Source organism: Heterodontus francisci, chromosome 13, assembly GCF_036365525.1.
Source record: "Heterodontus francisci isolate sHetFra1 chromosome 13, sHetFra1.hap1, whole genome shotgun sequence".
NCBI classification, from domain to species: domain Eukaryota; kingdom Metazoa; phylum Chordata; class Chondrichthyes; order Heterodontiformes; family Heterodontidae; genus Heterodontus; species Heterodontus francisci.
In genome coordinates this window covers 54,407,227-54,435,133 of record NC_090383.1, presented here as the reverse complement: position 1 = coordinate 54,435,133, position 27,907 = coordinate 54,407,227, and the positions used below count along the sequence as shown (strand labels likewise).

Below are 27,907 nucleotides of genomic sequence, written 5' to 3'. Positions count from 1 at the left end.
GATAGCCTTGTTATCATATCGAAGGCATGTCCCTTGCACCATTGTGCAGGGTAATCAGTCTCTTGATTCCATTAGCCGATGGCAAGTGATGGCTTTTCCTCTGGTATCACTGTTTGGATTCCTTTTGATGAGCCACTGTCTTTTCACTAAATGTCCAAATTAACCCTTTTCTGCCCAGCCAGTGCTGCTGGCTGCAGTTTGTCTTTTTGTATTGTAATCCAAACATGAGGTCAAAGCATGTCTGTGGGTCTCAATATTTTATAGTCCATAGATTTTCCCAGTTGGAGGGGATTCCGATCCTACATCTCCCCCCTTTAATAGCTCTTTTATTCTAGAGATATTATTTCCGATGAACCTTCTCCGTGATGAGTGTATTTTAGGCTCCATCCTAATTTTACATTTCTTTGAACCGTCTTTCTGTAAACAGTCTATACATTCGCATCCATCATCCCAAATCCCTCCTTAAATAATCTTTACGATTTTCTCTTTTTACTTTTCATTTTAACTTACATGATAATTTTAACACATACAATATTACAATCTATTGTGCAATTACCAATACATGTGAAACAGTTTGAATCCAGGAAGGGATTTCGATATGAAACCCAATATCCCACCAAGATGGGGTTATTTCCCTGATCTCATCTCCCGTGTCCCTGTTTTTTTGTTCGAGAGTATAATAATGCTTTGGGAGAGCTCCACTTCCTTTACCAGTTTTGTCAAATGCTCGGGTAATGATGGGATATCATTCCCAAAATGGTCTATGTATTTGTGGAGGTTTGGCAAAGCATCGCTCACTATCAGATTTACTGTGGTCTGACTAGAGATAGGGATCATCCTTTCCTGTGAAATTTGTCCCTGTATCTGGGGTTTAAAACAAAAGGCTGAGAGCCCTACCCTCACCACCTCCTCTCTGGCATGTGGCTTCGTGTTCTGCTCTTTCTGGCCAGTCACTCTCAATTCTGAGAAGATGATTCATCAGGCCATACATGTCTGGAAAAACTAGTTTTAATTCAGCACTTTTAAAACATCAGTAAACTACTTCAGAACCACCAAAGCCACTCCTTGTAGACTGTTCAAACATTAGCCAAGGGTAGGAAACCTCTAAAAACATGTACAATGACAGCAGCTGCCAGAAGAAATTATGCAGCAATTATCCAGTAAGTACTTCATAATCCCTTTAAATAGCACTGCCAGGAGATCCTTCATTTTGTTTAATGCACATTCAGCTGTGCAAGGTTGAGACAGGCTGGAGTGCAGCATTTGAAAAGACAGTGCTGGCATCAAATTAGCATTATACAGCACAGAAACAGGCCCTTCGGCCCAACGCGTCTGCGCCAACCATCAAGCACCCATCCAATCTCATCCCATTTTCCCACACTTGGCCCGTAGCCTTGTATGCTAAGGAATTTTAAGGGCTCATTTTTTTTATGTAGAGATACAGCATTGAACATGCCCTTCGGCCCACCGAGTCTGTGCTGACCAACAACCACCCATTTATACTAACCCTCCAGTAATCCCATATTCCTTACCACCTACCTACACTAGGGGCAATTTATAATGGCCAATTTACCTATCAACCTGCAAGTCTTTGGCTTTGGGAGGAAACCGGAGCACCCGGCAAAAATCCACACGGTCACAGGGAGAACTTGCAAACTCCGCACAGGCAGTACGCAGAATCGAACCCGGGTCCCTGGAGCTGTGAGGCAGCGGTGCTAACCACTGAACCACTGTGCTGCCCTATCTAAATGCTTCTTAAATGTTGCGAGGGTTCCCGCCTTTACCACCCCTTCAGGCAGTGTATTCCAGATTCCAACCAGCCTCTAGGTGAAAAATATTTTCCTCAACTCCCCTCTAAACCTCCTGCCCCTTGCCTTAAATCTATGCCCCCTAGTTATTGACCCCTCCACTAAGGGAAAAGGTTTCTTCCTACCTAACCTATCAATGCCCCTCATAATTTTGTATACCTCAATCAGGTTCCTCCCTCAGCCTTCTCTGCTCTAAGGAAAACAACCCTAGCCTATCCAGTTCCGAAGAAGGGTCACTGACCCGAAACGTTAACTCTGCTTCTCTTTCCACAGATGCTGCCAGACCTGCTGAGTGAATCCAGCATTTTTTGTTTTTGTTTCAGATTTCCAGCATCCGCAGTATTTTGCTTTTATCCTAGCCTATCCAGTCTCTCTTCATAGTTGAAATGCTCCAGCCCCAGGCAACATTCTGGTGAATCTCCTCTGCACCCTCTCCAGTGCAATCACATCCTTCCTATAATGTGGTGCCCAGAACTGTACACAGTACTCCACCTGTGGCCTAACTAGCATTTATACAGCTCCATCATAACCTCCCTGCTCTTATATTCTATGCCTTGGCTAATAAAGGCAAGTATCCCACCTGCCTTCCTAACCACCTTATCTACCTGAGATGCTGCCTTCGGTGATCTATGGACAAGTACACCAAGGTCCCTCTGTACTTCCTAGGGTCCTACCATCTATTGTATAATCACTTGCCTTGTTAGTTCTCCCAAAATGCATCACCTCACACTTCTCAGGATTAATTTCAATCTGCCACTGCTCCGCCCATTTTACCAGCCCAACTATATAGTCCTGTAATCTAATATCTAATCACTATTTACGACACCACCAATTTTTGTGTCATTTGCGAACTTACTGATCATACCTCCTATATTCATGTCTAAATCATTAATGTACACTATATACAATAAGGGTCCCAGCACCGATCCCTGCAGTACACCACTGATCACAGGCCTCCATTCGCAAAAACAAACCTCGAGCAACACCCTCTGCCTCCTTCCTCTAAGCCAACGTTGGATCCAATTTGCCAAATTGCCCTGGATCCCATGGGCTCTTCCCTTCTTAACCAATCTTCCATGAGGGACCTTATCAAAAGCCTTACTGAAGTCCATGTAGACTACATCAACTGCTTTACCCTCATCTACACATCTAGTCACCTCCTCGAAAAATTCAATCAAGTTTGATAGACACGATTTTCCCCTAAAAAAGCCATGCTGACTATCCCTGATTAATCCTTGCCTCTCCAAGTGGAGATTAAGCCTGTCTCTCAGAATTTTTTCCAATAGTTTCCCTATCACTGACATTTGACTCACTGGTATATCTCTGCTACACTTCTTGAATAATGATACCACATTCGCTGTCCTCCAGTCCTCTGGTACCTCTCCTGTGGCCAAAGAGGATTTGAAAATTTGTGTTGGAGCCCCTGCTATTAAAGGTCTGCAAAGGAAACCCGACCGAGCCCGAATACCAGACCCGGAAGTGCGACCCAACCCGAACCCGACACATGTCGCGGGTCCCATCAGCGTCGGGTCTGCTACCCGAGCCGACCCCGACAGGACCCGAAGACATTGTAGGGTTCGGGTTCAGGTCGGGCCATACTTCCGGGTCCGGCATTCGGGCTCGGTCGGGTTTCCTTTGCAGACCTTTACCTCACATAAAAGGCTATCCAACAGGGCATTGCAGTCCTTTACCTGCAATCTCCTCCCTTGCCTCACATAACAGCCTGGGATACATCTCATCTGGGCCTGGGGATTTATCTACCTTTAAGCCCGCTCAAACAGCTAATACCTCCTCCCTTTCAATACTAATTTGTTCAAGTATATCACAATTCCCCTCCCTGATCTCTGCACCTACATCGTCCTTCTCCATAGTGAACACCGATGAAAAGTAATCATTTAAACCTCACCTATGTCCTCCGGCTCCATACACAGATTGCCACTTCAGTCCTGAATGGGCCCTACTCTTTCCCTGGTTATCTTCTTGCCCTTAATATACTTATAAAATGCCTTGGGATTTTCCTTTATCTTGTCTGCCAGTGTTTATTCATGCCCCCTCTTCGCTCTCCTAATTACTTTTTTAAGTACTCCCCTACACTTTCTATACTCCTGTAGGCCCTCCGCTGTTTTTTGTGCTCTGAATCTGCCATGAGCCTCCTTTTTTTTTCCTTATCCAATCTGCTATATCCCTAGACATTCAGGGTTCCCTGAACTTGTTGGTGTTACCCTTCACCTTTATGAATGACTCCCACTGGTCTGATGTAGACTTTCCTACAATAAGCTGCTCCCAGTCCACTTTGGCCAGATCCTGTTTTATGATATTGAAATCTGCCTTCCCCAAATTCAGTACTTTTTTTTCTGGTCCCCCGATGTCCTTTTTGATAATTACCTTAAATCTTACAAAGTTATGGTCACTATCCCCGAAATGATCCCCCACTGGCATTTCTCCCACTTGTTCGGCTTCATTCCCTAAGATTAGGTCCAGTACCGCCCTTCCTCTTGTAGGACTCTCTAGGTGCTGGCTCAAAAAGCTCTCCTGAATGAACTTTAAGAATTCCGTCCCCTTTAAGCCTTTAGCACTAATACTATCCCCTCTAATATTGGGGAAGTTGAAATCCCCTACTATTATTACCTTATTATTTTTACACCTCTCTGAGATTTGCCTACATATCTGCTCCTCTATCTCTCCCTGACTGGAGACCTGTGGTACACTCCCAGCTAAGTGATTGCCTCCTTTTTGTTTTTAAGTTCTACCCATATGGCCTCATTGGAGGAACCTTCTAAGATATCATCCCTCCTTACTGCAGTAATTGACTCCTTAATCAACAGTGCAATGCCGCCTCCTGTTTTCCACCCTCCCCTATCACGCCTGAAGATTCTGTACCCTGGGATATTGAGCTGCCAGTCCTGTCCGTCCCTCAACCATGTCTCTGTGATAGCAATAATATCATATTCACATGTGTTAATCAATGCCCTCAATTCATCTGCCTTACTAGTAAGTCTCCTTGCGTTAAAATAGACACAATCCGGCCTTGCATTATTTGCTTTTGCCTTAACAGGTCTATATTTGCTCTGCCCTCCAGACTGACTTAGTTTCCCCTATATTTGATTATACGTCACCCCCTACTGTACCTCCACTCTGTATCCCAGCCCCCTGCAAAATTAGTTTAAACCCCACCCCCCACAACAGCACTTGCAAAACCTCCCAGCAAGCATTGTTGGTCCCATTCCGATTCAGGTGCAACCCATCCAACTTGTACAGATCCCACCTTTGCCAGAAACAGACCTAGTGATCCAGGAAACTAAAGCCCTCCCTCCGACACCATCTCTTCAGTCACGCTCTAACTTCCTATTCCTATACTCACTAGCATATGACTGGGAGTAATCCAGAGATTACAACCTTTGAGGTCCTGCTTTTTAATCTGCTACCTAGCTTCGTAACACTGCTTGTTATAATCTGGCTGCTCTGCATACTGATGGCCAAGATTGCATTGGGTGTATTTCCCATCAGAAGTGTGCATGCACATCTCCGTTGTGAAGTGTTTGCAGACAATTAGACAAGACAAGGCATTTTATCCATGAATAGAAATGCTTCACGTGGCCAGGAAAAGTTAACGCACTCGAGGCTGAGCCACTAGGTTGCGAAATTTAATTTTTAAGTAGTGAAGAGCCAGGAGACAATGTAGGTCAATGAGAATAAGGTAATGAGCAGTGAGACTTAGTATAGGATAAGATACAAGCTGCAGTTTTGGATGAGTTTCAGTTTACAGCAGTTGTAAAATGGAAAACTGGCAAGGAGAGCATTGGAATAGTTGAGTCTGGATGTGTCAAAGGAATGGATGAGGATTTCAGCTGCAGATAAGCAGGGCCCAGAGCAGATATGGGTGATGTTACAAAGTAGAATGCTCCCCTAGCCTTAATTAGATTTACTGTATGTTTGGAAGCCACAAGTGTACTGGCCTCCTGAGGACCCCAAGTGACCTCACCGGGGGAAGCCAAGCCAGGCAAGAAAACTGGATCTCCAAAAACTTTAGTAGAATTCATCTTTGTAACTGCAGGCATGGATCCAGTGGTTCTTCCTCCTGACCACAAGTATTTCAGTGGGGACAACTATGTTAACTGCCTGGATCGTGACCTGCGCAAATTCAGACCCCTGTATCCAACAACTTCTATTTAATATTGAAATTATTAAAATGTATTTTAAAATGTATAACCATCATGGATAATCATAAATTTTGCACTTTAGAATTCTTGAGTGGACAGGTACATGCTTACAACATCCCTTGGCATCAGGTGTCGGCCACGTGCCTGTACATGGACACCAGTATCTGTGGTAAAAGATGTTGAGGTCTGTGACTGGTAATTTCAGGGACAAGAATTTTTTCGTTGGCTTCTTCTTTCTGACCAGACTGACTTTCACAGTTGATGGGTGCTGAGAGTGGAAACAGCAATTTCTGACTTTCGGACAGCTTCAGGGTTTCTCAGTGGGTTCCGATTTTTTTTTTAAAAGCCCGCTGGAAAACCTTGAATCTGTTTGAAGTTTGGAGAGGGTGGGGGGGGGGGGGTGTGAGGGAGGTGAGGGGGGAGATAGAGGGGGGCAGAAATGGAGAGATAGAGGGGAGGGGAAAGAGAGAGAGGAGGGGAAAGAGAGAGAGGGACAGGGCAGGGAGAGAGAGAGAGAGTGGAGAGAGAGAGACAAAGAGAGGAGGGATGGTGAGGGGGAGGGGCAGATAGAGAGAGGGGGAGAGAGAGGGCAGAGAGAGGTGGATAGAGAGAGAGAGGCAATCAGAGCAGGAATGACACATGGAGAGGGAGGAACCACACAAGGGGAGGCAACACAGAATGGGGGACAACACAGAGACGGAATGACACGAGAGGGGAACGACACAGAGCAGGGAGTGAACAATACAGAGAGGGAGGATAACACAAAAAAGGGGATAATACAGAGGAGGGATCACAAAGAGAGGGGAACACAGAGGGAGGGGGGACTCAAAGATGGGAGCACAGAGAGGGAGGGGAGAGAGACGTAGAGAGGCAGACAGAGAGAGGAGGGTGAGAACGTGATCAAGATCACTGCTGACAGATGAACATATATCTGGAATTCTCAGCATTGTTGCAAGAAGTGTGTGGGCTGACATTGATTACTTGTGCAAGCAAATAAATTCTAGGTAGCTCACTAAATCAGTGTTCAACATAGTGACGAGAAAGTAAGTCAGTAAGAAAGTAAGTCTTCTCATTTAAAGCTTCTTCACAAAAATACACATTTGCTTTGCTTTAATTAATAGGAAGCTAAAATTTTCATGCTTTTATCTCTCAGAAGTTGTCTCAGTGGCCCCTTTGTAAGACAAAGTTTGTAATGTGGCCTCCCACGTGAAAAGTTTGGACAGCCCATCTCTCTCTCTGACCTCCCTCTCTCTGTCCTTCTCTCTCTCTCTCCCCCTCTGTTTCTCTCAGTCCTCCTCTCTCTGTCTCTCTCCCCCACTCCCTAGCAGCTAGGTTATTTTAAAACACGGGTTTAAAGGCTTGTGTTATCAAACTCATTTTAAAATGGCAAAAGTCATTTAGGAAATGTCTGGATTTCTGCACTCTGGCACACATTACTTTCATTTTTGACACAAGCTTAGTGACATGTTGAAGTTTGCTGGACTTTTACTTCTATACAAATGTCACAATTCCACTGCTATGCGTTTGGTATCAGATTGTTCCAGAACTTGTATTGAGGGGAAAACAGGCACAAAAATCCAAGGAATCACCAGAGGTCAGCGCTGAAAGTTCCTCATGAATGCAAGAGTACAATGTAATTTAGCTGAGTGATACTGGCAAAAGCAGGATGCTGCTGACCTGTATACAATAGTTAGTTAAATGCAAACTAAAGGATATCTTTAATAAACCTTAAAAATCTATGATTAAAAAGCCACGAACGGCTCCTCGGCCACAACTTCAAAATGCCCGCGGGAGATGTGAGGCTCGTAGTGCATCTGCAGCGCAATGTCAGCGAATTCCTGCTGGTAATGGCGCCCGAGGCTGTCGCTCACCTCCCGGAGGACGCGGACGAGCTTTCCCGGTGTCGATGGTGGGAACTGATGAAATGGTTTATTACCTGCACCCCCCTTCCCCCCTCCCCTTCCCCTTCCCAGCTCCACTCTCCCTGCTCAACCCCCTTCCCCCCTCCCCCACCCCCTCCCCCCTTCGCAACCTCTACCCAGCTCCCCCCTTGCACCATCTTCCCCCTGCACCCCCTTCCCCTGCATCCCCCCTCCCCCTTACAGCCCCCTTCCCAGCTGCCCCGCGCACCCCCTTCCCTCCACCCCTCCCCCTCGCATCCCTCCTCCCACCGGCATCCTCCTACCCCTGTGTAGGGGCCCTAACACCCCCACTGCCTTGTGGGAGTCTCAGGAGAGACCAAGGCTAAGGGAGTAAACCCTAACAGAAAATCCGGATCGGAACGCCCGAGGCGGTCATGTGTCACCTTTGGAATGTTTCCGGCAGTTCCTGCAGCCATACCGGTGCCAAACGTCGTGCTCTGCACTCCTTTGGACCCCACCAGAAAGGCCGAGAGGGGGGTTTTGATGCTTGGGCAACTCTCAACTTCCATACATTCGCCCAGGCATGCGCCATGGAGAGGTCACTCCATAGTCGCCTCACAGCGACCGAAACAACACGGAAGGCAGCAGTTACGGGTTATAAGTCCAGCTCAATTGGGGTAGAGATTGGGTGCCACGGGTTGCCTTTGTCAGTGGGAGAGGTCATCGCACCTCACTGGACAGCTACCGCCCGCCTCAAACCGTGCAGCCCCCGGTCAATAAGGTCTGTCCCACCACAGTCCATCTGCTTCAATGGGTGCTTGGAGCTCAGGGTCATTGCCCAAAAAGTGGACTGCAACACTGCACCAAACAGCACGAAAAAAGGAAAGAAGGTACCAGCCCTTCGTTTTGCAAGCTGGAACGTCAGAACTATGTGTTCTGGCCTGTCAGAAGACCTTGCGCAAATCAACGATTCTCAGAAGACCGCCATCATTAACAACGGGCTCGGTAGACTCAATGTAGACATTACAGCACTTCAGGAGACACGCCTCCCTGCGAGTGGATCTCTAACAGAGCAAGACTACACCTTCTTCTGGCAGGGTAGGGATCCTGAAGAACCAAGACAGCATGGAGTGACTTCGCCATCAGAAACTCCTTGCTCAGCATGATAGAGCCTCCCTCAAATGGCTCGGAACGCATACTGTCCATCCGACTGCTCACCACCTCTGGTCCAGTACACCTACTCAGCATCTATGCTCCAACACTCTGCTCCCCACCTGAAGCTAAAGACCAGTTCTACGAGGAACTCCATAATATCATTAGTAGCATCCCCAACACCGAACACCTGTTCCTGCTGGGGGACTTTAATGCCAGGGTCGGGGTCGACCATGACTCATGGCCCTCCTGCCTTGGGCGCTATGGTGTTGTAAGGATGAATGAGAATGGACAGAGACTGCGTGAGTTGTGTACCTATCGTAACCTCTGCATCACCAACTCGTTCTTTCACACCAAACCCTGTCACCAGGTTTCATGGAGGCACCCAAGTTCACGTTGTTGGCACCAGCTGGACCTCTTCGTCACAAGGCGAGCCTCCTTAAACAGTGTTCAAGTCACACGCAGCTTCCACAGTGTGGACTGCGACACCGACCACTCCCTGGTGTGCAGCAAGGTTAGACTCAAACCAAAGAAGCTGCATCACTCCAAGCAGAAGGGCCACCTGCGCATCAACACGAGCAGAATTACTTATCCACAGCTGTTACAAAAATTTCTAAATTCACTCGTAAAAGCCCTTCAAAACACTCCCACAGGGGATGCTGAGACCAAGTGGGCCCACATCAGAGACGCCATCTATGACTCAGCAATGACCACCTATGGCAAACGTGTGAAGAGAAATGCAGACTGGTTTCAATCTCATTTTGAAGAGCTGGAACCTGTCATAGCTGCTAAGCACATTGCACTGTTGAACTACAAGAAAGCCCCCAGCGAGTTAACATCCGTAGCATTTAAAGCAGCCAGAAGCGCTGCACAAAGAACAGCCAGGCGCTGCGCAAATGACGACTGGCAACACCTATGCAGTCATATTCAGCTGGCCTCAGACACCGGAAACATCAGAGGAATGTATGATGGCATTAAGAGAGCTTTTGGGCCAACCTTCAAGAAGATCGCCCCCCACAAATCTAAATCAGGGGACACAATCACTGACCAACGCAAGAACATGGACCGCTGGATTGAGCACTACCTAGAACTGTACTCCAGGGAGAATGTTGTCACGGAGACTGCCCTCAATGCAGCCCAGCCTCTACCAGTCATGGATGAGCTGGACGTACAGCCAACAAAATCGGAACTCAGTGATGCCATTGATTCTCTAGCCAGCAGAAAAGCCCTTGGGAAGGGCGGCATTACCCCTGAAATAATCAAGAATGCCAAGCCTGCTATACTCTCAGCACTCCATGAACTGCTTTGCCTGTGCTGGGACGAAGGAGCAGTACCTCAGGACATGCGCGATGCCAATATCATCACCCTCTATAAAAACAAAGGTGACCGCAGTGACTGCAACAACTACCATGGAATCTCCCTGCTCAGCATAGTGGGGAAAGTCTTTGCTCGAGTCGCTCTAAACAGGCTCCAGAAGCTGGCCGAGCACGTCTACCCTGAGGCACAGTGTGGCTTTCATGCAGAGAGATCGACCATTGACATGCTGTTCTCCCTTCGTCAGATACAGGAGAAATGCCGTGAAGAACAGATGCCCCTTTACATTGCTTTCATTGATCTCACCAAAGCCTTTGACCTCGTCAGCAGACGTGGTCTCTTCAGACTACTAGAAAAGATCGGATGTCCACCAAAGCTACTAAGTATCATCACCTTATTCCATGACAATATGAAAGGCACAATTCAGCATCGCGGCACCTCATCAGACCCCTTTCCTATCCTGAGTGGCGTGACACAGGGCTGTGTTCTCGCACCCACACTGTTTGGGATTTTCTTGTCCCTGCAAATCTTCAGAAGAAGGAATTTTCCTCCACACAAGATCAGGGGGCAGGTTGTTCAACCTTGCCCATCTAAGAGCGAATACCAAAGTACAGAAGGTCCTCATCAGGGAACTCCTCTTTGCTGATGATGCTGCTTTAACATCTCACACTGAAGAGTGTCTGCAGAGTCTCATCGACAGGTTTGCGGCTGCCTGCAACAAATTTGGCCTCACCATCAGCCTCAAGAAAACGAACATCATGGGACAGGATGTCAGAAATGCTCCATCCATCAATATCGGCAACCACGCTCTGGAAGTGGTTCAAGAGTTCACCTACCTGGGCTCAACTATCACCAGTAACCTGTCTCTAGATGCAGAAATCAACAAGCGCATGGGAAAGGCTTCCACTGCTATGTCCAGACTGGCCAAGAGTGTGGGAAAATGGCGCACTGACACGGAACACAAAAGTCCGAGTGTATCAAGCCTGTGTCCTCAGTGCCTTGTTCTCTGGCAGCGAGGCCTGGACAACGTATGTCAGCCAAGAGCGACGTTTCAATTCATTCCATCTTCACTGCCTCCGGAGAATACTTGGCATCAGGTGGCAGTATATCCAACACAGAAGTCCTCGAGGCGGCCAACAGCCCCAGTTTATACACACAACTGAGTCAGCGGCGCTTGAGATGGCTTGGCCATGTGAGCCGCATGGAAGATGGCAGGATCCCCAAAGACACATTGTACAGCGAGCTAGTCACTGGTATCAGACCCACCGGCCGTCGATGTCTCAGCTTTAAAGATGTCTGCAAATACGACATGAAGTCCTGTGACTTTGATCACAAGTTGTGGGAGTCAGTTGCCAGCGATCGCCAGAGCTGGCGGGCAGCCATAAATGTGGGGCTAAAGTGTGGCGAGTCGAAGAGACTTAGCAGTTGGCAGGAAAAAAGACAGAAGCGCAAGGGGAGAGCCAACTGTGTAACAGCCCCGACAAACAATTTCTTCTGCAGCACCTGTGGAAGAGTCTGTCACTCTAATATTGGCCTTTATAACCACTCCAGGCGTTGCTCCACAAACCACTGACCACCTCCAGGCGCTTACCCACTGTCTCTTGAGACAAGGAGGCCAAAGAAGAATCTATGATGAACTGGCTACAATTGCTTACCAAAACTCATGCTGCATTTACAGTTTTAAAAACTGTCAGGGAAGGGATAGTAAAAATTTATTACTTTTTTATGACAGTGTTAGAAACAGCTATTAACTGATTTTATTTTTTTGCTGTGAATTGAATTAAAGGCCAAGTTTTACAGGTATGCCAAAGATTAATAACTTCTATGCGCATCATTTATTGTCCAGTTTGAGGGCAGATAACTTGAGTGGCCAATGTCATTTGAAAGTTGTATCATATTACATTACATTCCATTAAAAGTGCATCATTGCTGACAGTTAAGAAATTTGACTTGGACTTAAATTGGTTAGTCTGGAGTACAATCTTACAGATAGTAACTAAGCATTTGATAACTGAATAATGCATGCAGTAACAACCACTCAACGTTTTGCAGAAAATCTTTTTGTTAATAATTATCTTGTCAGAGCTGAATCACAATCGACAGTGATATACTAAGATATAGACATAAGTGAATTTAAAAGAATTGCTTTATTGGAGGAATTGAAGTGTGCTCTATATTTGTAATTATGTTTATCTAATTTTGTCACTAACTTTGGTGAGTAAATAACATTTTGTCCATGGGAGATTCTGTTGTTTCTGTATTTTAGAATCCAGGACCTGGTTTAACAGTCTGTCAAGATGAATAAACTAGTTTTGGCTACCTGCCGTTAATCTCTCTGCCCCTTCCTGTCCCACTCTGCTTTTCTGTTTTATATGACTCTTCTGAAGTATTATCTGCTCCATCCTATAAAATTCTCCTGATTTGGAGATCACTGTCCTTTTGTTGGCTGCCCTGTCTTCAGACACATACTACAAGCAGGTTGAGAAGTTGCACAAACATTGTCCATCATGGGTTAAATTGTCTTGTGACAACAGCAGTGTGAGAAATGGTCCGTCTTCCTATTGCTGATTTTCTACTGCCTCACCTCAATAATCAAAATAACAAAGCTCTCCTTGAGCTTTATGGTTTATTGAATGAATTTGCACTCCTGACACAGTGTGAATCCACAGAGGTCATCCAATAAGGTCCATCTACCAACCCATGACATAGTGACTTGCTCTATCCTGTCAACAAAGGTAATTTGCGTTGGCATTGTATACTATTTTGCTTGCAAGTTAGCTAATACAGTTGTGCTGCTCTCCATTGATGTTTGTATGCTTAGCTACTTTTTTTATAGGGAGAAATGTGTTTTAAATCGGACTGTGTTTTGATGGCATTAGATTGTCCCATGTCTGTGGCTGAGTCAAAAATTTTGTCAAATGTCTATGGTGCACCATGTCAGTGCCTATTCCTGCTTGGCATTTGGTCATGACATGCAGTGAGCACTGGTTATTGGAATTCAACGTTTCTGGGAAGTCTTGGGTTAGTTATTTATTTAGTTGATGGTATAGTGTAAGTATTTGTTGTCTACATTTTTTGATGGGTCATTTCTTCCTTCCCACACCACACATCCATTCTTAGTTTTTACTACTCCACCATTGGTGGCTGTGCTTTCAGCTGCCTGGGCCATAACCTCTGGAATTCTCTTCCTAAGTGTCTCTGCCTGTCTTTCCTCCTTTACGATGCTCCTTAAAACCTACCTCTTTGACAAAGCTTTTGGTCATTTGTCCTAATGTCTCCTTATGTGTCAAAGTTTGTCTGATAATGCTCTTGTGAAGCACCTTTACATGTTTTACGACATTTTAGGTTCTATATAAATGCAAGTTATTGTTATTGTTGCTGCTGATGCTCCAAATTACTTGGCAGCAGTCATGGTGAATAATTTCCTACAGTTTTCTCTGAAGGTCAGAGTGACCAAACAGCTGTGACTTATTTTCAAACTGCTAATGTTTCATGGGAAAGTAACCTGATTGCTTACCTCACATACATAGAATAAATCCATTATTATGCATTCACCATTTAAGACATGTGCATTGTATTTTGAAAATAGGATCTAAAACAATTATTTACTTTTTGTTAATTCCCTCCTTTTCTTCTGCTGGGCTTCTTTTTTAAGCATACATGCACAAAATTTGCCTGGAAGTTCAACTGATTTTTTTTCTTGCAATTTCTAACTTTGGATTCTTTCCACATTTTATGAATGAAATTTCAGTGACTCTTATTTTGTGTCAGTTAATAAATCAAAATCAAGATAGTTGGTGGATTTCCATCTTGCTTCAGAAGGTTTCAATTCTATTGGTGTTGCATAATGTCTATTTGTCAACCAACAGCCATTTGTAACAATGCTGCTTTCACACTTCTGAATCATCTAAATGTGCAAAGAACAAAAAACTGGTGGTTTATCTATCTTGGCTCCATGCCCTTATTAACTTGACTTTTGCTATCAACCATCGATCTGACTGATACCTACCATCAAGGTGGGCCTGGCTCAACCCCTTCTGTCAAATCACATGCAAGTTAATGTCACAACTTAGGTTATCAGGTAATATCTATATGGATGACAATATCAGGGAGACAAAATTCCAAGGGTTTGAGTTCCGATGATTGAATGAAAAAATACAAAAATTAGCAAATGGTCAAAGTAATTCCTTTCTCCAACATAATCATTTTCACTAAATAAGATAATACATTGTGATAATATTAGCATCTGCAATTCATGTAGAGTTTATAATTTATATTAATGTCCAGTAGCACTGGTAATTCATTAGTTATTAGATGTAATCTGATAATGATGGATCACCTGTCCTTTATAGAACCAGCCCCATTTTCCAATGTATTTGTTTTGCAATCTTCCATTTCAACATTTCTAATGGGAATGTTTGCTGGCTGTTTTTTTTTTCTTCTGCAGCCACATGAGCTCGCTCTATCACTTTCTGAGCCCCTATCATCACAGGGTAGATTTTCGTCTTCAGATGGTAACCTGGTGGAGTGAACCGCCTGCACATTACAGAACCTGCATGAATTTTATTTGTTAGCCAATGTTGAGCGATAAATTTCTGGAAGTGGTTCCAGTTGATCTGAGAGTATGACTGCCCTAAGACTGTCAAGTAGATGGATGAACACATCAATTATCTTATGACCTTGCAAGCAGCAGAAACCATTATATAGAGAGGGTTATAGTCATATTCACTGTCTGGGCAGCAACCTGGCAGAGCAGTTCTCCCGTCCATCCTCGGAGCAATTAATTTGTAAATTAGCCCTTATGTCTGCTTAGTGCAATTGAATTAAGCACAGATGGACGGGACCAAAGTACAGTGTTTTAAATTCAACAAATTGGGCACAAAGCCAATAACTGTTGACCTCTTAGAAATACTGCAGAACAATCAAATAAATCAAGTGAGCTCATAAGATATGAGGCTGCCAGTTGTGCAATGATTACAGGGTATTTCACTTTCTATACATTATCAGAGTGATTTCGGGCAGATAAAAAAGGCTATGAAGTGTGTCCTTAAATTGCAGTTCACTAGCATCTAGTATAAGATAATTGTTGTATGAACTCTTTCTAGACTAATACAAACAAAGCTGAAGGGCAGGCATAAAGGTTTGAACGTAAAGCTTTAATGGAGGCTTGTTACTTCAGCTTACACATGTGAATTGACTAACAAGAGGACTGAATCACATGATATTGCATCACTTCCTGTGATGACATACATATTAGCAAAAACATATATTTAAATTATTGTATTTAACAAACCAATAAATACAGTATCACAGTATCCCCCTTCCCTGAAATGACAAACCCATATAATAGAATATTAATATATATATGAATAAGCAACCCTTATGCAATATAGGAAATTTGACAACTATAACATTATTTACATAAAACATTCAACTGTAACAAGAACATTTGGAACATGCCTCTTCAAGGTGTTGTCGACGTTTGGAACCGTACTGTTCATTGGCTGACTTGACCTGTATCATTGACATCTGGGTGTGTTCCTGAACTGTCCATTCTCTCCTCCTGAAGATTGTGTTTGGGAGGATTGTCCTCAGTTGTCAGCCTGTTGCTTGTTGTCTCTTTGTCTTCAAAACGTACATGGGTACATGTAGGCGATGCTGGGTGGTTGCCTTGTGCTTGGCTAGCAGAGAATCCTTTGAGGTGAGATCGAATCCTTCGCAGTACTGCACCATTTTGTGTTGTCATCGTATAAGAACGTGGTTCTTTGCAGACCTTGGACACCTCTGCTGGGATCCATGTCTGTTCTTACGGGTGTAGGACCTTCACCTTCTGGCCAACGTATAGTGGCGGTAATCCTACACCTGCATGCATGTCATGTGCATCTTTTATCTTCTCTTGTTTCTGACTTAACCGGTCTATGATCAAGGACGACTTGGTGAGATGATAACTTGGTAGTCTGGTTCTCACTGGTCGAACAAACATAATCTCAGCAGGTGATGGCAATCCGGAGTCTAATGGCATTGCGTGAAGATGCAATCACGTAATTTGGATATCTTTCCCAGTTTCTGAACACTTATTGAGCAGCGATTTGACTGTCCTGACAATATGTTTAGCCATCCCATTTGAAGGTGGATATGTGTATTGTGATGTGACATGGCTGATGGACCATCTTTCACACATATTCTGGAAAGGTTTTCCCGTGTATTGTGGACCGTTGTTGAATACCACTGCAGTACTTGATGTGTCTTGAAGCTTCTGCACAATAGGAAACTTGGAGTGTTAGTCACTAGCAGATCTCCTCCGCCCACAGAGCACAGATCTGTTGCTGTCTTGATCCATGGCGATGATGGTATGTCATACAGTTGGTGAGGTTCTTTTTGTTGACTAGCCTGGTGTTTCTGACACGCATCACAAGATCTCACCAGCTGATCGATGTCCTTGCTGATGCCGGGTCAGAACATTGACTCATGGTTGTCTCATCTTTTTCATTTCAAAGGGTCCTTGGCTGAGCTGTCCAAGTATGTCAGACAGAAATGTTGCTGGGATGAGTACTTGACGTTCTTTGAATAGAACTCTATTGAATATACCAACTTTGTCTCTGTATGGCCAATATGGTCTTAGATCCATAGGGATCTCCTGAATGGTCTCAGGCCACCCCCCCCCCCTACAATGATTTGTCATAGTGCTCGGAGTTTGGGGTCTTGAAGAGTCTCCCTTTGGAATTCCTCTCTCTTGTTTTGACTGAAGCACATGAGATCTACATTGTAGACATCCTCCAAACTTGCACAGACTTTGGGCTGAAGTTTATGCTCCTCTGGAAGGTGGGTTTTTAGGTGTAGGGGGGGTGCGGAGAATCATCATGGAGTTGTCCACCACAGAACTCGACGTTGTAATGTTACGACTGCTGTGAAGGCATTGACATTTACATATGTTAGACGCTCTTTAGCATACATCGGAATGTAATTTGTAGCGATCATAGCAGGCGTTCGCAATCTTGTATTGGGCATGTGGCACTCATGTGCCTTCAGTTTTGTGTCTTTAAAAAGCCTATCACTGAGGCGAGAGCCCTCGGTGACTCGTAAGGGTAATTTACTTTACCGCTGTTATCTAGGGGAAGTGGTTGGCTGGAAGAACTCGGCAACTGCAATGTCTGTGGGGGCATGGGAGGTTAGAAGAACTCAGCAAGTCATCTGACTGTGAAGGAGGGGTTAGGAGAACTCTGCAAGTGGCGTGTCTGTGAAGCAGGGCAGTTGGGAGAATACCGTAAGCAGTGTGTCTGTGAAAGGGTCGCGGGGGCTGTGGTTTGGAGAACTAGGTAAGTGTAGTGGTGGTTTTCTTTAGGAAGGCCAGTGTAGAGCACTGAAATGTTGTTGGTTTTGAATGGCGGGACAGCTTCGAGGGGCTGAATGGCCTACTCCTGTCCCTATCTTCCTATGTTCCTATGTTTCCTCATGATGGTTCACACTTTTGGAAATATTGCAGGTCCAACATCAATCCATACCATCAAGGTAATGTATGTTTCCCGTAACCAAAATTCAAACATCTCTTTGCCCAGATAGGTAAGCTTAACCTTTGAAGGAAGGCGAAGGTCCAAGGAGGATAGAGATGGGTATGATTCACCCTGTTTTCTTGGACCCCTGTGCTGTGCTGAGGTGAATCCGCTGGAGGCGGGACCAAGAGGCAGCTACGGAGCAAGTGGAGCCTCCCAGACGAGAGCAGCAGCAGCTGAGAAAGCAACAATGAGCACAGATACAGCAGCGATAATATAGAACTCGCCTGACATATCTGCAAATGTCTGAGCGGAACTGCCGGAGAAGATTATGGCTGTCCAGAGAGGCCGTCACAGACCTTTGCGCACTGCTTAATGACGATTTGCGACCAATGGGATTTGGTGGTCACCCTTTGCATGTAGCGCTGATGAATACTGTGACCCTAAACTTTTATGCCTCTGGATCATTCCAGGGATCCACAAACAACAAGTGTGAGGTCTCTCAAACCGCAGTGCAACACTGCATCAAGGAGGTGACCAATGCTCTGTTCAGGAGGGCTGACGACTATGTGTGCTACAGGATAGACCCTGAGCGTCAGGCCGAGAGGGCCATTGCATTTGGGCCCATTGCAGGATTCCAACAGGTCCAAGGTGTGATCGACTGCACGCATGTGGCCATCAATGATCCCATGGACCAACCAGCTGCGTTCATCAATAGGAAAGGTTTTCATTCCGTTAATGTGCAACTTGTATGTGACCACACAAAGCGCTTCCTACAAGTGTGTGCCCGCTTTTCGGGAAGCTGGCACAACGCATTCATACTTGACAGTCCCAGGTACTACATCTTTTCACTCCTCCCGCTCGCCTTCAAGGTGTATTCTCGGGGATAAAGGCTATCCATTGAGGATGTGGCTTCTGATGTCTGTAATACCCCAGCAATAATGCGGAAGAGTGTTACAATGTCTGCCATGGCTCCACCAGAGTGACCATTGAGTAGGCCATTGAAGATGCGGTTTGGCTGTTCAATAGATCTGGTTGAGCCCTTCATTATGCCCCCACAGTGTGGTTTGGCTGTTTGATAGATCTGGTTGGGCCTTCAGTATGCTCCCACAGAAGATTGGACACATTGCTGTGGTCTGCTGCGTTCTACATAACATAGCACAACAGAGGAGGGAGGTGTTGAAAGAAGAAAACATAGAGTCATAGAATCAGCGTTACAGAGTCATTTATGGTGCAGAAAAAGGCCATTCGGCCCATTGAGTCCATGACGACTCTTCACGGTGCCATACTGTCAGTCCCAGTCCCCGGCTCGATCCCTGTAGACCTGCAAGTCTATTTCTCTCAGGTAGCCATCCAACTTCCTCGAAGGCATTGATTGTCTTTGCTGCCACCATCCTTGTGCACAGCAAGTTCCAGGTCATTACCACCCCCTGCTTAAAAAAGTGCTTCCAAATATTCCCCTTGCATCATTTGCCCCCAAACTTTCAATCTGTGTCCCCTAGTCCTTGTACCATTTGTTTATAGGAATAGTTTTCCCCTGTCTATCTTATCTAAGCCTGTCATAATCTTGTACACTCCTATTATATCTCCCCTCAATCTCCTTTGTTCTAGGGAGAACAGACTCAGCTTTTCAAACCTAACCATGTAACTAAAATCCCTCATCCCTGGGACCATTCCAGTAAATGTCTTCTGTATCCTCGCAAGGGCCCTCACATCCTTCCTAAAGTGTGGTGAGCAGAACTGGATGCAATATTCCAGTTGGGGCCTAACCAGAGCTTTATAAAGGTTCAGCATAGATAGCTTCCCTGCTTTTGTACTCAATGCCTCCATTTATAAAGCCCAAAGATCCCATATGCCTGACGAACCACTCTCTCAATATGTCCTGCCATCTTTAAAGATTGATGCACATGCACACCAAGGTCCCTCTGTTCCTGCATACTTGTTAGAACTATGCCATTAAGTATATATTCCGTCTCCCTATTCCTTCTGCCAAAATGCATCACCTCACACTTGTCAATATTAAATTCCATCTGCCGCCTACCTGTCTGCCCATTCTGCTAGCCTATCTATGTCCTGTTGCAGGTGGTTCATTATCATCCTCACTGTTTGCCACACCTCCAAGTTTGGTGTCATCAGCAAATTTTGAGATTCTACTCTGTATTCCAAGATCCAAGTCATTTACATCGAGCAAAAAAAAGCAATGTCCCCGCACTGACCCTTGGGGAACACCGCTGTCTACCATCCTCCAGTCTGAAAAGCAACCATTTACTGCGACTCACTATTTTCTGTCCTTAAGCCAATTTTTTTTTATCCAATTGGACACTGACCTTTCTATTCCATGAGTCTCAATTTTGTTAACCAGCCATTTATGTGGCACCTTATCAAATGCTTTCTTAAAATCCATATAAACAACATACACCACATTCCCTTCATCGACCTTCTGTTACTTCGTCAAAGAATTCAATTAGATTAGTCAAGCATGATCTGCCTTGTACAAATCCATGCTAGCTATCCATAATTAACTCAAACCTCTTCAAGTGTCAGTTGATATTTTCCCTCATTATTGTTTCCAAAACCTTACCCACCACTGATGTTAAACTAACTGGTCTGTAGTTGCTAGGACTGACCTTACACCCTTTCTTGAATAACAGTTTCACATTTGCCGCTCTCCAATCCTCTGGCATCTTCCCCGTATCCAGGGAAGATTGGAAGATTATGGAAAACCCTTCTGCTAGCTCCATCTCCACTTCCTTTAATTACTTGAGATGCAAGCCATCTGGATCAGCTGACTTATCAACCCTAAGCATAGTCAGCCTATTTCGTACCTACACCCTCTCAATTTTTATCCTAACCATTGCCTCTACTCTCTCTGCTTCTACTGATATTTTGTCAGCCTCCATTTCCTTTGTGAACACTGATACAAAGTATTCATTAAGTAAATTAGCCTTGCGCTGCGCCTCTAAGCATATATTACCCTCTCTATCCCTCATCAGCTCCACTCCTCCTTTTACTACTCGCTTTACTATTTACATGCCGATAGAAGATCTTTGGATTCCCTTTTCTATTTTCATATTGTCCCTTTGCCTGTCTTATTTTCCTCTTCACCTCTCCTTTCAACTTATTGTATATGGCCTGGGTTCTCACTTGATGAGTTCACCTGACACGCATCATAAATCCTTTTTTTTGTTTTATCATCATCGCTATCTCTCACATCAACCAAAGAGCCCTGATCTTGGTTCCCCTACTTTTCAGCCTTATTGGAATATTCTCAGCCTGTACCTGAAGCATCTCTTCCTTAAAGATAACGCATTGTTCTGGTACAGCTCTTCCTGCCAGTCTTTGGTTCCATTTTACCCTGGCTAGATCCCTTCTCATCACGTTGAAATTAGCCTTCTTCCAATCTAGACATTCTAACTTATTTTGTTCCTTGCTTTTGTGCATTACCAGTCTAAACCTTATGATACGATGATCACTCTTACCCAAGTGCTCCCCCACAGACACTTGGTTCACTTGGCCCACCTCATTTCCCAGCACCAGATCCAGCAATGCCTCTTTTTTAGTTGGGCTGCGAACATACTAAACAAGGAAGTTCTCCTGAACACATTTTAGAAATTCTTCCGCCTCTTTACCCTTTACTGTAAAATTATCCCTATCAATATTTGGGTAATTAAAGTCCCCCAATATCACCACAGTATAGTTCTTGCACATCTCTGCGATTTCCCTGCAGATTTGTTCCTCTATCTCTCATTATTCAGAGGCCTATAGAATACCCCTTATAGCATGATCATACCCTTTTTGCTCCTCAAATGTAACCAAATGGATTCTGCCCTTGCCCTTTCCATTTCTAGCACTACAATGTCTTCTTTAATCAGCACTGCTACCCCACCTCTCTTTTTTTCCTTCTCTATCTTTTCTGAACACTTTATATCTTTGTATATTAAGCATCCAGTCCTCACTATTTTTAAGCCATGTTTCCATTACATCATATTCCCATACTGCTATTTGTAGTTCAACAACTTTATTCACCACACTTTGTGCATTTATGCACATGCATTGTAATCCTGTTTTTGCAATCCTCGTCGTCCTTCTCAGTCCACGCCCATCTAATACATAACTTCTCCCTTCTCTAGTACTGTCTAACACTCTCACTCTGACCCCATCTAACACTTTGCTATTTCCTACTTTAGTGCTATCTGTCTCTTCCAATTCTCATGTGGGAGTATGAGACTTCCTCTGATGAAGAGGACACAGAGGGCACACAAGGCCAAGAACCTATGGAAGATCCAAGCAGAGTGATGGAGGGCAGACATCTTGAACAGCGCGCAAGGAAGTCAAGGCAGAACCTTATAATGGAGCATTTCCAAAATCCATACTTGCAATAACTATGCTTCTGACAAAAACTCATCCTCATGCATGTAGTGTCAAGTTTTCTGCCTCTGTGCTATCTTGCCCTCCAGCATGAATGGCAACATTCATTTCAGCCATTGTCCATGTGACATCATCAGAGTAATGAAACAGTCATGCTCACTGGCATGTTAACTATGACAGTGGTCAATTTGCCAATAAATTAAGGTGTTTGAGGGAATTGCAGGAGTCACAATAATGCCATGGTGGAATCCGGTTATCCGTAAATGAAGGCTAAGGATTTACACCAGTGAACATTTAATTACATTAAATGCCATTAATACCCATGTGTGTCAAGGTGTTTTTTTTTATATGTTTGCATTTGCTTCTGCATGGTACATCCCCTGCGACAGCAGCTGGACTGGAGGCAGGCTGCTGATCTTGATGCCCCTTGGTTTGGAAGCTGGAGTGCACTCAGGCATTGCGGCTGCTGGAACTTGGCTCACTGATGGAGGGGATGAGAAGCTGCTGTGCACACTCAAATTGCCCTGAGGGGAGAACTGAGATGTGGAGCGTATCCTCTCCTCCTTTCTATCAGGCTCATGAGAACCTCCCTGCTTACCAGAGAAGGACTAGGAGCTGGAACATTCTCCGGTCTCCTGGTTCTTCTCTCGCCCTGCCATTGCTGAGTGGACCTCATGGCCAAGGCGAAGGTTTGCAGGTCATGGCGCATCTGTGGAATGTGGCTCTCCAAGAAGGTCACCAACCTCTCCATGGATGAAGCCATGTGCTGATATACCTGGGACATGGCAGCAGTCATGACATGGATGGATTCCCCCACTGTCCGTTCAATGATACGCATGGCCTCCGCTAGATGTTGCCTTACCTCTCCCTGCAACTCCAGCATGCCCTGTGCTGCCAAAACCAGAGGCTCGTCATCAGCCTGGGCCTCAGTTTGGGCCTGGCCACCCACATTCCTCTGACTATCAGCTGTCCTCAGCTCAGAGCTCAGCTGTCTCAGCCTCAGCAGCTCTCACCAGATTGTGACCCTGATTATTTTACTTCTAACAATTGGATGGGGAGGCAGAGAGGGTACGGGGGAAAGTAAAAATGGTTGGGAGTTGCAACAAGGCCAGACACACAGAGCTCCAGCCAAATTTAACAGCAGGACCTCATTATATTTTTTTCTGCCTCTTCCCACCTGGCATACAGACAAGTTGGGGACAGTTACTGGGAATTGGGAGCAGGTAAAACAGGAGATTGGGGCTTGTGGAATGGTGGCAGGGGGAAGCGAAGCAACTGGACAGAGAGAAGGCTGGTGATTGGGGCTTGGGGAGGTGGAAAGAGAGAAGCAACTAAGAGAGGGAGGAAGACAGAGATGGGGTCCTTGGAAGGAGGTGTGAAGAGAGAGGGAACCAGGAGGCGGAAGGCTGGAGATCAGTGCTTTGTCAGGGAGGGGAGGCTTGTCCCTGAACATTTCATGGAGCAACTGTCAGTACTTGGAGGGGAGGTCTGTGATCACGTTGTTGGCGGGGCGGGGGGGGTGGGTGGGGAACGGGTAAGAATGGCTGTGATTGGCAGAGGGGAGGAAGAAGGGACACTCATTCTTAAGCTACAACATAAGTAGCTTTGAAGAGACTAAGGGGACAAATATTGCACTTTGGTCATTTTCAAAGTAATCATTGCTTGAATTCTGGTTTCTTTAATTTTATCAAAGCATATTATCTTCTTCAAGATATAAGTACACCAACAGACTTATGTTTGTACTGTCCTATTTTCTTATTATTTCTCTTCAAGAGATTTTAGTGACTTCTCTTTATCTCTCTCTAGATTGCAGACTCCCACAGTTGGAAAGGCATGTTTAAACATCCACCACTATGGTGAATTCAGCAGCTCCAGCAACCGGTTAACCTTGTATTTCATGAAAACTTCCAAAATAATAGTTGCAGCCCTCTGGAAAAGATGTAATTATGACATTACAGACTATTACCTCATCAGGAGTTTCTTGATTGCCATCAAAAATGCTTTGATATCATTCACAATGCAAGTTTCCTACTGTTCAAAGCAGGATTTTAGCAAAAACAAAGATGTCAAATTTGAAATGCTGTTTAGTGTAAAATTATGCTGAACAATCTAACCAGCAGGGTTGAGATAAAATGATTGTGTATGAAAAGTCTGTTGCAGAATTTGTTCAAAATGATATTGATTGTGAACCATGTTGTACTCACCTTCATATACTCTGCGGCAAAGAGCTCTCATGACTAATTCTCAGTAATTGTTTCTTAGAGGAAGAAGGCTTTCATAATGTTTCATAACTGTCATCAGTTTCTTAGAATAATGTGTAAAAATATAGAAATGTGAAATCTTTGTGATGTAATGGAAAATTTCTGATAGATGCATCATACGAAATTAAAATATATAAAATGTTTTGGGTGCAGCAAAGCTGTAGGAATGTACACATAAATTTTTGGTGCTTTTCAGGCTGCGAACACAGCCATATATGAACTCAAAAGCAAAATTCTGTGGATGCTGGCTTCCACCCTACCACAGATCTTCCCTTTTGTTTGTTTCCCAGCCTTCCCCTTTTTACTTACTTGAAACCTTTTGCACCTCGAACTTATACCAATTCTGATGAAAGGTCATTGACCTGAAACATCTGGGTGACAGGAGTATCGACCATCGGCAAAAGCACTAGCGAGAACCCTATGTCGCCTCCTCTGGGGAAGGCCCGCCAGATCAAGTGCCAATTAGATAAGCCACAAGTAAGTCAAGGCAAGAGGGGTTTCGTGGGGGAGGAGGGGTCAGCAGCAAGGGCAGGGGTGACACTCATCGGTGCCCCCCCACCTTCCTGATGCTGGTTCCCTCCTCTTGACACTGTGCATTTGAACGAGGGACCCCACCTCTACCCCCACACTCCCCCTTCCCCCCACCACTGGAGCTGGCAAGCAATCCACATGGATTTGCTTGAGGTCCTCCCCGTGCAGCGACAGGCCCGTCTGCTACTGGGCTAATTCCGGCGGCAGTGGGATGAGGCCCTTAAACAGGCATTAATTGTCCATTTAAGAGCCTCAATTGGTGGCGGGGTGGGAAGGCCTTTCTGCGGCCTTGCTGCCCCAGAATTAATTTGGGTGGAAGCGAGAAGGTGATGGGGCTCCCCCAACCGACACCACCCTGCCCGATTATATGCTCTCCCCGCCTCCAAACCTGATGTGGGAGAGAGCATATAATCCCCCCCATTGTGTCCAGTTCTGGGCACCACACTTTCAGAAGGATGTTAAGGCATTAAAGAGGTTCAGAAAAGGATTCACAGGAATGGTTCCAGAAATTAGGAACTTACGTTATGTGGATAGGTTGGAGAAGCTGTGTCTGTTCTCCTTGGAGAAGAGAAGATAAAGAGGAGTTTTGATAGAAGTGCTCAAAATCATGAGGGGTTGGGACAGAGTAGATAGGAAGAAACTGTTCGCATTGGCTGAAGGATCCAGAACCAGATTTAAGGTGATTGGCAAAAGAAGCAACAATGAGAGGAAAACCTTTTTTGTGCAGAGAGTGGTTAGGATCTGGAATGCACTGCCCAAGAGGGTGGTTCAAGCAGGGTTAATCAAGGCCTTCAAAAGAAAGCTGGATTATTATCTGAAGAGAAAATATTTGTAGGGCTATGGGGAAAAGTCAGAGAATTGGGACTAGGTGAGTTGCTCTTGCAGAGAGCTGGCACAGACGTGATGGGCCAAATGGCCTCCTTCTGTGCTGTAACCATTCTATAATTCTATAACGGAAACCTGCATGAGGGGAGATGACATCTTTCCCCAAAATGAAGCCTCCCTGCTTGGCTATACCTTGCACCACTTGCCCAACCAGACTGGCACCAAATAAAACATTGATCTGTCCCCTACTCTTCTGGCATTTTGTCCTCCTTTATTATTATTTGTCCTCCTTTCTTACCTTGATTCACCCCTATTGCCTCTCATTTAAAATCCTCCTCCTGTACCACCCACCCAAGTACCATAAAATGTTCACATTGAGATATCTTCACTGTCTTCCTCCCTCATCCTCTGCACCGAGCAACTTCTCAACCTTGGTGATTGCAAACTCCACCTCAATTCATCATGCTTCTCTCCTCTGAGTTCATTGTCCTTTTATCCTTCCTTAATTTCCTCCTCCATATAAGCTCACCTACCCATATTCACAGTCACCCCTTGACCTTATGATCTAATGTGTCCTCTTCATTCCCATTATGTCACTCACAGATGAAGCTATCTCCACTCTCATCGCCTCCCCCCACCCCACCTCCCAACCTTACTTCCTTCTGTGTCTGTCCCTGAAAACGCACAGGACCCACCTCCTACTCCCTCAGCCCTATTTTACTGACTACCCGAATTTCCTTCCTAGCCCCCATGTTAGCTGATATTGTTAACAGTTGTGTCTGCTCAGTACTGTCCGCCTTTCCTTCATATCAGCCATCATCACTCTTCTCCTTAAGAAAACAAATCTTGGCCTCTCCATCCTTGCAAACTACTGCGCCCTGACTGTGCCATCTCTAACCTCCCTTTCCTCTGTAAAATTTTTGAACATGTCGTCGCCTCCCAAATCCGTGCCCATCTTTCCTGGAAGTCCATGTTTGAAACCCTCCAATCAGATTCCGTCCCTGCCACAGTACCCACACGGCCCTTATCAAAGCCTATGTGACTGTGACAAAGGTAAACTGTCTGTCCTCATTCTTCCCGACCTGTTTGCAGTCTTTAACATGGTTGACCACAAATAATTTTGGGAAGACTGGAGCCAACATCTACAGTCCTCTCCACAAACTCTGCTCCCTTGCCACTGACTTCACGCCTATTCTTTGCACTGTCTGTGGCTGAACAGACCGTTGGCAACCTTGGTGCCGTGCCTGAATCAAAATGAGCCTCTGACCGCATGACTAATCTGGCCTATTTCCACCTCTGTAACCTCACCCAACACTGCCCCATCTCAGCTTATCCATTCCTGAAACTGTCATGCATACAATTGTTACCTCTAGCCTAGCCTATTCCAATGCACACCCTCCGTAAACCTGTCTGCATCTCTACCTCTCTTTCTTCCTTTAGATGGTCCTTAAAACCCACATTATCAACCAGCTTTTTGTCATCTGTGCCAATATTTCCCTGTGTTAGTTGGTGCCAAATTTTGTTTGATAATTCCACAGTGAAGCACCTTGGGACATTCTATTGCATTAAAGGCACTATATAAATACAAGTTGTTGTTGGAGTTGATATATAGATACAGGTGGTTGTTGGAGTTGATTTTAAAGCCCCCACTCCACTACCCCTTCCCCCAGCCGGAGAAGCAGGGGTGTTATTCAGCAGGACTGAACTGCAGATTGGTTCATTTGGCCAATATCCCCTGCAGTGACAACTATAGGTCCTGTCACATGAAGGCTTCATGTCATACTTTCCTTGACTGCTCGTCCTCACCTACCAGGAAACCTTCAAAACATGAAGCAATTACACTTACCTGGGAATCTTCAGGCCACAATCCATCCTTCGACAGGTTTCCAAGGACAGGACCCACCTTTGGTTTCACTAACAGTTAATACACCATCAGGGATTGTTTGACATCATCGGACACCAACATTTAAATAGTGATGAGGCCCCTCAGCTGCCTGTAAAGGTATTGAAGATGATATGGTGTGACCAGGCTGGTAAGTCCATTTGCTCCAGTTTAACCTTCCCACACACCATTCCTATCAGGTGGGGGGAAAGGGTTTAATATTAACTGATTCTGATCCTCCCTACCTTTCTAAG

The 27,907-nt window shown here is 45.1% G+C and overlaps 1 protein-coding gene across 1 annotated transcript in view; it reads left to right on the top strand.

Annotated features, from left to right (window-relative positions):
* Positions 1–24,441, top strand: part of si:zfos-1056e6.1 (uncharacterized protein LOC107988029 homolog) — a 175,469-nt gene extending 151,028 nt beyond the window's left edge. Inside the window, exon 9 of the mRNA XM_068045797.1 lies at positions 23,961–24,441. Coding sequence (XP_067901898.1) covers positions 23,961–24,014 — 54 coding nt within the window. The 3' untranslated portion in view covers positions 24,015–24,441. The remainder of the gene's footprint in view (positions 1–23,960) is intronic.
* Positions 24,442–27,907: the final 3,466 nt, after the last annotated feature.